The 11,104-nt window shown below is 45.1% G+C and overlaps 1 protein-coding gene across 5 annotated transcripts in view; it reads right to left on the minus strand.

Moving 5' to 3' along the window:
• Chb (chromosome bows) overlaps positions 1-10,528 on the minus strand; it is a 36,079-nt gene extending 25,551 nt beyond the window's left edge. For 3 of the 5 annotated variants that reach the window (XM_071697124.1, XM_071697125.1, XM_071697122.1), the window contains exons 1-3: positions 9,688-10,527; positions 779-884; positions 36-207 (exon numbers count right to left, since the gene is read on the minus strand). In XM_071697124.1, the coding sequence (XP_071553225.1) occupies positions 36-207; positions 779-884; positions 9,688-9,876 (467 nt within the window). In that variant the 5' untranslated portion in view covers positions 9,877-10,527. Of the gene's footprint in view, positions 1-35; positions 208-778; positions 885-9,687 lie in introns of all 5 variants that reach the window. The other 2 variants (XM_071697123.1, XM_071697121.1) reach the window with 1 other exon arrangement.
• Between the last annotated feature and the right edge of the window lie 576 nt (positions 10,529-11,104).

The raw sequence follows: 11,104 nt of genomic DNA on the forward strand, positions 1-11,104 counted from the left end.
AATTTATTTCAAATAAACGTAGAATTGCCACTCACTCGTTCAGCGTTGTCGTCAACAGGATTAGAACTTCCTCTCGTAATTTTGCATTCTTGTGATTAAAAGCTGGACGAAGTCTATCCAGAAGATTCTGAGGCGACATGCATCCCTTCTCCATAATTTTCAGGAGCACCAGTTGCGCTTTCTCCCTGGTAGCATCTTTACTGTCACCTGTAACAAATGTGAATTTAATCGTCGATTCGCACACACGTGAAAATTGGGGGCGACGCAGCGTTATCGAATATTGTCGGTTCGCGCGCGTGATGCGTGACGCTTATTTTCAACGTCGGCTTCGTGGGACAGCTGAAAGCGATCGGCGCGGCGGACCGGTTCTCGACAAATATGGTGTACACATCTGTCATAGACTTCAACCTCATTAGAGGCGTTTAAACGTCACTTCGGCTCGTTCTATTTGAAACTCATTTAGCGATTAACTATGATTCATCCAATATGCGACGAAATGTTCGCGCAGCTCACTTTCGAGATACAGGAAGAGGGGTATAGCTTTCGATATTAAAATTATCCGCGGTTATCTTTATATCGCGAACAGAGAATATTTGTAAGAGCTGGAATACACACGGGTATTCTATCGGTGCCAATTATCGGCTACGGACCGTTCGTGGAATTATCGATCGTCGTAAATAATAATAGAAATTTTTGATATCGCGTATCGTGCCGGCCGATTCCTCCTCGAAAATGATTTACGAGACAAACGGGTAGAACAAATACGCCCCGTACTCACCTAGCCTGTCTATCGTCGGCTGGATGATGGTGGAGATGTAAGGCTTGAAGTCGTGACCCATCCGATCCGCGAGATACGTGAGGATCTCTAAACCATTCTGGACAACCTGCAAAAGAAGAACACGTGCGTCGTTTGAATTTATGGTGCATATCGGCCGATTATAGTCGCGGTGGCAATGATTGTCCTCCTTCGGCGGAATTGCGCCGCGCCGTCCGCATCGCTTTCGCGCGTACCGGCCGGCGCGGCGCATCAAGGCGATCGAGGTCTACCGGTTAATTTAGCGAGTACAGAAAGTGTTTATACGGGACACCATTACGGTATATTAATTAACACTACCAACTACGGCGAAAAAGCCGACTAATAATAGAAATTGCCTTGACGCAATCGGCTTTCGCATTCTTCGCGTTTCAGAAACGCGATTATGTCATTCAAAAAGTCTTTTCTAGATATATTTTATTTTGTATTATTGTATTTCTATCGGATGGAAATTCGAAGAAAAAAAAGGAACCAGCATAAAACAGAAAAGAAGATATTATCAAGAATCGATTGTTTCTTCGAGTGAAATACCTGGTAATTCATCTAACAAGAATGAATCTCTTTTCAGATCGCCTATGACCTATATAAACGGAGAGGAGTAGGTCTAATGTCCATTTTTGTCAATGTACATTAACTTTAATCTTGGTTTAACTTATTTTTTATCTCTTTCTAGTTCTAAAAATTAGAAAAAGATGAAAAGCAAGTTAAATCGAGATTAAAATTGATCTACGTTGGTAAGAAATGGCGGCAGTGTGGTCTAGTGATAGAGCGCCAGACTCGTAATCTGAGGAACCAGGTTCGAGTCCACTAGAGCCATGTAAACATGGAAAGTTTTTCCGAAAGCTGCGCCCTCCGTGCAAGATAGGCTCTTGTGCGGAGCAAACAGGGCTCCGTCTTTCGGAAAGAGACGTTAAGCCGTTGGTCCAAAGAGTTAAGTGAGAGGAGAAGGGTAGTATTGGATGAGAATTGAATAAAGGATTGGGAACGTCCCTACAAAACGCCTTGCAACCCTGAGGGGAGTCAATAAACAAACGTATTTATTATTTATATATGAGATCGTAATAACTCATGCTCGCGCAATATTGACATCTCCAGCTCGTGTGATGCAACACATATATCGATCCAGTCGATCCAGAGGCAGACGAATCCCATCCTCTTGAAGATGGAGAATCGCATCGTGTGTTTCCGCTCACTCGTTATTATGCGAGTCTCGCCAGACGCGAGTGCACTCGTGATTACGACCTCAGTAATACGACACGCGCAAACAGAATGCCGTTTCTGTTAATCAAGAGAATGCACAATTAACCAACCAGCGAATTTCTAATCGAACGCTCGCAGTTTAGTGACTGTTAAACGCGCGCGAAAGGCGACTGCATAGTAATTACGGTAGAAGTTATAATTAAGTAACGCAAACCATAAAATAACGCCAACGATAATATTATCTTTAACGTGTCGATTTTAATATCCTATAATATACACAACATTTATAACTACGCACCTAAAGAGGATATCTAGGTGAATCTTCGCAAATTTATTTTTCAATTAAGCAGCCTGTGTACTATCGTCACGAACTGCAAAAGTGTTGCGATGCAGTGTGGCGTTTAATACATTTAACGAAGTGCTATACATAGGCGTATAAACCTATTTTCGAGCCACGGGGTAAACGTTCTCTCAGGGCTATCGTCTGGCTGTGACATCATTGCTCAGCACCGAGAGTTTTTGCTCTCCTCTTTGGTTTTGCTCTCCTGCGCCATTATCTTCAATCTCTCGATAAAGCTACACGCACCTCCGATCCATTCACGATCGTATCTACGTATCACAAAGTGACTTCCACATTAAGTATATCTCTATGCTACATTGCACCGCGAAGCGTAAACATCTCGATAAAATCTATTTTTGCACACGTCTTTTCGATATCAATTTCACCAATTGTCTTTTAAGTAAAATAACGATATGCGATAATTACATAACGTTACAAATATTTACGTTTAAAATAGTCTTGTTGAAGAAGCCCATTATATACATTATTATTAAACTATAAAAGTCAGAAAACATTTTCCAAATTAATGGCATTCTGTATGTCCCTAAATGAAAATTTTCGGCAAGATATCATGGTAGGTCTTCGCACAAAGTAAACGTACGATGAAAGTGGCTCTTTGTAGCGAAAGGATTAAACAGAAACGACACGCGAGGAGAGTCATGCGAACTCGTATAGTATATACGATACGACTACGACCACACGGCCGCGCGGCGTGGGCGAAAGATCCACGGCCTTACTTGTCGAACTTGGGTGCACGATCCGTTAAAACTGTTGTTAGCGCTACGTGGGAGGCTGTGCGCACATTTCCCTCTGCACGCACGCAGGCACGCAGAAACGCATCGCGTGCAGACTGCAACAGTTGCGTCCGCGAGGCGCCACGTGGTCGGCGGAAACGGGCCCTCCGAGGGATACGTGCCCGTGCCCCCGTCGAAAATACGGAACGCGTATTTTCGGGTACGCGAGATATATCGGGTATCAAATACGTCGCTGAACTTCTTGGCAGTTTAACAGAAAAGCCACAGGAAACGAGACGAGAGATTTGTCGGCGGTTACGAAAGCAAATGTGGGAAAGCCGAGTCAATTTTCGTCGAGTCTCTTCTATAATAATATTCTATAATATTCTTAAGGCATCAACAACATGGGACGATTCATTTCCTTAGAATCGCAGCTCTCTTTATCGTCATAAAGTTCCTCGTAGGTCCGCGCTGAGATGCGAAAGGCGAGAAACGGAGAAATGCAAAATTTCATCGCGCCGAGAGTCGGTCGTCGCGCGATTTGCAACGGACTATATTTGGCAGCTCACATATTCCTCGGTTATCTCTCCACCGCGACCGTAGTGGAGACAAACGTGCTTCAATGCGCGAGATAAAGCGCGATTCGATAGTGTCGCAGAGAGAGAGAGCGTATTCGTTCTCGTTTTATTACGATAATTCCGAGGCAAAGCGGCCGACACTGTTTGGCGTAGTTCCGATGTTACGGAAGATATCCCTGAGTACATACAAAATTCACGGAATTCTAAGGTAATGATTCGCTCCGAGTTCACGAAGCGAACGAATTATACGCGGCATTCGTATAAAAATGAGACAAGCGGGAAATTTTGTAATCGTGCAGCTTGACTCTTGACAAATAGGTCGGTTGAGAGCCGCTTGAGATGGATTCGACGATGACATATGTGTCTCTGCGCTTTACCGCTTCTCGATCGCAAACATTAGAGTGCACAATATTGATATACCTTTTCTTTCCTTCGGTTTTAAGTCGTCGCGAATGTTGTACAAGTGTACGCAAGTAATGAAGTAACATTATGTAAGAGATGTGTAAAACGGTCGCGCTCACACCGCATGGTAACGTAAGTATGTAAAAAAACATCGAGGTGAGGGTGATGTCATACTTTAAATCCTGAAAAGGAAACATCTCTGCACGGCGGGGCAAAAAAAGCGAGTAGAACGCGACGACTGTAGAGACTGCGGTTCGGTTCGCGTTTTGTCCTGTGTCCTTGACATCGATACCGTGCACTCCGTGCCTTGCAGAAATGATGCAGCTATCGTCCCGTAAGGAGAGACATTGTTAAGTCTAATTACACGCGACGATTCACAGCCGGGCGACCATGGTTCGCGACAACAAAGAGTCCTTTGCGCTTTAAGACCCTACTTATCTACATTTTACGTCTTTGCGTAGCGACGTAAATGCAATACGTTTCATTTGTGTCGCTCGCTCGACTGTTAAAGTCAACCGAACAAATAAAGAATCCTCTTTAAAATATATAGATACTTATATAAAGAAAAAACTATTGTTAAGAGAAGAAAAATATTATATCTATAGTATATTACAAATTGACATTTTATAATCTCGTACTTGTGTTGTTAAAAAGCTCAGAATAACATGAAAAATATCCCACTGATGTAAATACAAAATAAATAAAAACGCAGAACCATTCTAGCAATAAAGATCTTGTCAGAAAATCTCGCGAGACTAAAAAGCGCAGAGGAAGTTTAACAATGAGCTACGTCTCTCTCTCTCTCTCGCCGGTTCTTTCATTACATTTTAAAGAAACGGGACAGAAAGAAGTAACTCGGGCTAACAACTATCGGGAATAACTTGTAAAGGAAACGTGTTTTATCTCGTTCTCTCGGCAGTCCGCCAAAATCGCAAATCAGAGTGAGAAGCGTTTCGTCGAAGATTAAGGACAGTCCGCGATTTGTTTGGCGAGGTATATTCATTAAGAAACCACCGGCCGAGAAAGCGAAATTTTTTTCAGCGATGCATACCCTATTCTTACGACCGAACACAATGGATCGCCGTGGGCAGCGGACAGCTGAAAAGGCCCGCTTTTGACGCACTCCCGAGTTTAACGTCATGAGTCCTCGTTCTTGTTCCCGCCCTGCCCCGAAGGTGAAAACGACGCGTGCCACTTGCGGATTCAATATCGAGACGGCAACAAGTGGCGCCGAACGATAATCGCGCATTCACGTTCGATCCTCGTCCCAAATTTTATGCGTCGAAATTAAGCGCGACACGCGCTTCCGCTGTCTGTATCTCATTCAGTTTACTGACGTCCGACTCGCCAGCGCGTTATGCGAACTGAACGAGGCATTGTGAAGGAGAGTGAACGATGGTCGTTTTCTCGAATCGAGTGGAAAGAAGGGTTTCATAAAATTAAATCGCAAGAGCATATTCTTAAATATAAAAGATACCAAGTCAACATTCGATATGAAATGCAATTTTTATCTGAATAAAGTTTTAATTAGCACAAAACGAGAGAAACTTGAAAAAGAAAAAGATTGTTTGAATCTCAAATGCAGAATTAACGAAACCTCCCAATTTTGGATCGTTGCGGAGATTACTGTAAAGATGCAGAAAGGAGTTATAGATACAAACACGAAAGAAACGGAAAGGTGACGCGAACGACAATAAAAAGTTGTGCTAAAAATAGCAATGAACGCTCGATTGTGTGTACAGGCGCACACGAGTGCGATTTCGTTCGTGTACAAGTGCGTATGTGTATCAAACGTGCGAGTTCATACATAATGCAGGAGTTTCCAAATTTTGTCTGAAACTCGTTTCGGTTAGTTATTTATCGCGTTGTAAAGCAATTTTTATATACGCGAATGGAAAATGACGTAAGATGATTTATCAATAAGCTTCGACTGGTGATGGATTTTTTTTAAAACTTGCGCATGTATTAATTACAAATATGGAAATCGCCAGTAATTCAATAACCAAGTGAAACACGAGCGAAATGTCTGAGTAAAATTATACAATACGGAGTCGAAAGAAAGAGAAAGTGATTATTAAAAAGAGAGAATTTGTTGCAATCTGTCTCATGAAGAACGTTTTATCACCAGATATGAAAAATGTAACGTTACGATGAGTCATTCCCAGTGTTACCGCCCAAACGAGGAGAATGATTTCTTACTCCCACTCATCTTAGAGTAGATTTTACCACACGATATAGCTTCAACGTTTCAGCTAATGTTAACTCGTAAACACGTCATTGTCCGTAAAACTCTCGGTAAAACTGTATCTTGTCGTAGATTGATCGAAACTTATCAAGATTTCGTGAACATGGAACGCTCGAGCTTTACTCGGGATAATCTTGGAGCATCTTAATTGATCGAAAGTAAATTTAAAGTTTATTTCAGGCACGTATTTGAGGAAGACGTACGACAGTGACGCGCAAAAATTTTGACAGAACTGCGGAAGATTATGCGCGGAATACAAATTCAAATGAAATCACTGGGACCGTACCTGATGGTTCAAATCCTACGATAAAGTTTCGAGCCACTCTCGATACTCCATTAAACTGTCACTCGGGCTGCTGTGCATTCCTCTCGATGGGGTCAAAAACTCGCATCGTACACTCGGCCATTACCGGAGAGCATTTAGCGACTTGACTGGCTCCGACTAAACGACAGCCCTGCGTCGATCTTTGCGACACGTTAGCAAAAGACACGTTACGTACATGGCGTGAAAGTTTTTTTCCCTTATTTGCGAGTGAACCGAGCTCCGTGGTGAATTAAGTGAATTTTGGAGCCGATATATGAAATTAATCCAAAGCCTTTATCTATTAACCTTTATCTATTACTTAATTTTTGGAAATCGAGATACGGGGAAACCTGTTATGCAAATTAATTAGAAATTTTTAGCGTTTTCAATTCAATTACGTCTACGATCGTGACCGTTGTCCTCGAAGGTCCAGCAAACGAAATAAGTAAATGAACGATGGCATACATAATTCGGCAAGACCGAACGTAGTACCGGGAACATAGGAGTGCAACTCAATCGGCAACAATAACACGTCATAAACTCGATTGCTCTCGATCGCTCGATGTAGATTGAGCAATTTAAAGGTCATCCCGGTAAATCCCAACGTATCCTTTGCCAAAAGAGGATCTCGAAATATCTCCTCTCCGTGGTACGTCACGAGGTGCAACGTTCTTTCCTAAAGATGTGGTCGTAAAAAAAAAATCAACACAAAACGACCAAGCGATGAAAGGAAGTCTAACGATAACGTCGTTATAATGATATTTGTGACAAAAATAAATTGAATTTGAAAGCGCGGTCTCTCCGACTGTACAAAAATAATCTACATTTATAACGGGACGAGGTCACAGCCCGAGTGTTAAAGGTTGCATACGGTTGAATGCCGGAGGTATGAGAACCCCTGTACGCACACAAAGTAATAAGTTTGTCACTCGACACACCCCGGCTGGCATCTCGCGATCGTACGAAATTAGGATCGAGTGAGATCTACTGTAATATAACACTAATAAGGTATATATGAAGGAAGGGAAGATAAACGTCCATAAAGAAAATATATGAGGAACAAATACAAGTTCAATTCGCAGTAACGCATCCAACTTACGAAACGACATTTTCACGTTTAATATCTCTTATCTTATTTAATTAAATGTGCCAATGTCTCTTTATGTAATTAATTAAGTGCGCCAATGTCTATTTCACTTTCTCTTCAATCCTTGTACAGATATTACCTCATTGCGTATTCGTTGCACTTTATTCTCCAATTCTTGTGTTCAATAGCGCATTGTCCGCCGGACAAATGCGGCCGAAATATCGATATATCCATACGCAGGAAATAAAGATTAAACGGAGGGCTATGTTGATGTATAAACATCCCGCTTTGTGCCCCTAACAAGAGCATTTTTACGAGACTACGCATTGCTTAAGCTTATTGCGCAATATGTAAAAAGGACCGACATGTTAGGTGTGTTAATTAACTATTTTCTACGCTAAATTGAAGTTCATTTACACAACGTGCCGAGTTTTCCTGCTCAGATTTTAATGGTATCGCGATGGAAGACCCGAGATGTGCTCCCAGTAAATACGAATAAATCGATACGCTGCCTCGCTGTTCTCGAAGGATTGTTTATATCACGCATGGCCGGGGCGTTGTAATTTACGACGTTTATTAGCGTTTAGTCTTAAACGTGACGACGCGGCGAGGTCTTTCGCACGCATGGAGTAAGCGGATAACTGAATCTTTCGAGTAAACAGCAGCTACATACTCGTGTATCAGATCACTTTGCGATCACAATGTGCCTTTAAATCCCTTTAAACACCATTATGCTTCGATCTCCAGCTTGCTTAATACGCAAGCACTTAGCGTTAAATAAATACCTCGACCAATATTGCGGCTCGCGCGGAACAACTTGCGCTTTCGCTTGCGAGAGTCCGTAGAAAAGGGTACCGTAAACACAGGTTCCGAGAGTCATAAACCGCAAAGACGTATTACTTTGACCCTCGGGAGGTCACTTGGACCCGTCGGAAGAAATAAACGGAAGAAATGTTGAACCAGTCGGGCCAGTCGTTCACTACCCAGTAGACGGCAGTAAATTATGACAAATAGCACTTTCATCGGCATTGAGGATACCGGATTACTTGTACTTGCTCCTCCGCGTCACTCCGCGCCCCATGGGCCGCTAAATCGGTCGTTCCCGTTTCGCGACGTAACGCGCGGAGGTGAGAACAGGGGCGGTCGCGTTCTCACGTGCGAGCGCGAAAAAGCGGCGTTTTACGGAGCGCGCCGAAGGCGGCGGCTGATCAATCGTCTCCTTTCTCCATTTATGGACCGCGCGCGTCATGTGCTCGACTAGGAGGAGGCCGCGAATCCAACGTGATCCGACTCCGATTGAGTGTCAACCCTGTAAGACCATATGACTTAGAAGTTGCATTATGGAACGTACCTATATGTTCATTTTTTTAATTTCAATGGTTTAATCAATGGTTTCCCACTTACCGGTTGGTGCAACCTTTTTTTCCACAAGCAAAAAACTCCAGTTACAGAAGGTTAAGGCCATGTTAATTCGATTAGTTCGCATTGCTTCATCCTTTCAATTATAATTCATCTTTCAACACAGAACGGCCGCGGCGCCCGAAAAGTAGCTCGGCTTTAGTACAGATGTCAATAAATATCTAGCAACAACCTCCCAAAAAAACAACGAACGCAGCCATTCTTGACGTAATCTTCAAAGTGAAGTAAATAACACTAACGACGATAAATAAATTTTTTAATCAAATATAATCCACATCTTTATCTTTTTGTCAATAAACGTTTATCGACGTTCTAGGAAGGCGTTTCGCGCGTCACCTTGCGCGTCCCAGAGGGAGAAAAAAATCGAGTTTCTCCATCTCCGTTTTAATTTTAGCGTTTAATAAAGTGGAGAATAGGCGCAAGACAAGTATCTATATATAAATAACGTGAAAGTCACTCGGAAGGTAGCCGGAAAAATACCGCGAGTAAAGGTTAGGTGCGCTCGGAGTAACTCGATCGCGGACTCAGACATCGTCGTCGTCGTCGCCGACGGGAAACGCTTACCTTTGGATTACCGTTGCCGAGCCACGGTATAACGTTGTCGATGAACATGCCGATGTCCTGGCACTCGATGCTCTTGCTCGAGTCGCCGAGGTAATTGAGCAGCGCGCTGCCGACGTTGAGCTTCTTCTTGATATCCGTCGTTGACAGGAGCGGCATGAAGCCATCCATATCACGCGGATTCACCGCCATGGTCGGGGCGAGGTGCTACACGTCGCACGTCGCCGTCGCCGTCGCCGTCGCCGTCGTGGCCGCGCGCACACACGTCGTTCTCGTCGCCGCCACTCCAGAAGACGATCCACCCGCGCGGGTCCCTCGTTCGCGAAAACGGGACAAGGACGATACGCGGGGAGAGGTGGGTCTCACTCGCGCACGTCAACACACATCGCCTCGCCACGGGGACGGGGATATCGTTTCCTTCGTCATGCCAACAACGGGGACGAGGTCGCGTCTCGCGGAGGGCGAGAGAGAACGCGGGAATCGCCGCGAGTCCGCCGGTACCGATACCGTCCGCGCGATTTAATCACCGTCACTGCGACAGTCGTCGTCGCCGTCGTCGTCGTCGTCGTTGCCGCCGCCACCGCCGCCGCCGCCGCTCGCCGCTCGCCGCTCGCCGTAACGTCCGTACGCGCGGCGCGACCGCCGAGCGAACCTCGGTAATCCTTCGGGCGAGCCTCGTGTCGCGCGCACCCACTCACACGCCGATCAGGCCAGCGTCCGTCGTCGTCGTCGTCGTTGAGACGCTTCGTCGCACGCCGTACACCGCAACTACCCGTACACGAACGCGGCGAAACGAGGGATCATCGGCACCGTACACGCGACGCCATTTTCGTTTCCCCATCATGGCGGCCGGCGGCGTTCGTCGCGCCGCGCCGCGCCGCGCCGCGCGCCGCGCCGCCGCAGACGCGCCGCTGCGCGGCTGTTGCGTCAACCGCTAAGCTTACCCGTTTGTTTCAATTTCAAACGTGATCGCGTCCGGTAACAGGCGTTTTGAGGGTGTTTGAACCGCGTCGTCCCGCGATCGTTGTGCGCGTATCGTTGCGTTTTGCGATCGCTCGCTTTCCGCTGCCACGCAACAAGAAGCAGAAGAAGAAGAGGAAAACCGAAAAAGAAAAGCTCGCTTTTCGCTGTATCGTGAGATCAAACGTAGAATCGCTCCCGATCTTGTCGGACGACGACTCCAGCCATGGCGTCTCCACGCATCCAGTATCCAGTCGACGACGATTTGAAATCGACCGACGAGCGACGAGGCGAGTCAAAATGTATAAAAATGTCGATCCCGACGCGTGTTTAACAAGACCGTATAAGCGTGGCATTTGTCGTTCGTCTGCTTTTAACGGATCTGCTTTAATGGCGACGGCGCGCGGCGGTTAATTACGCCTCAGAATACTGGAATGGTATAAAGTGCGTGAAGTTGCGC

Source organism: Temnothorax nylanderi, unplaced genomic scaffold (genome assembly GCF_030848795.1).
Source record: "Temnothorax nylanderi isolate EJ_2023f unplaced genomic scaffold, tnyl_v1.0 TNYL_tig0011_pilon, whole genome shotgun sequence".
Classification (NCBI taxonomy): Eukaryota; Metazoa; Arthropoda; class Insecta; order Hymenoptera; family Formicidae; genus Temnothorax; species Temnothorax nylanderi.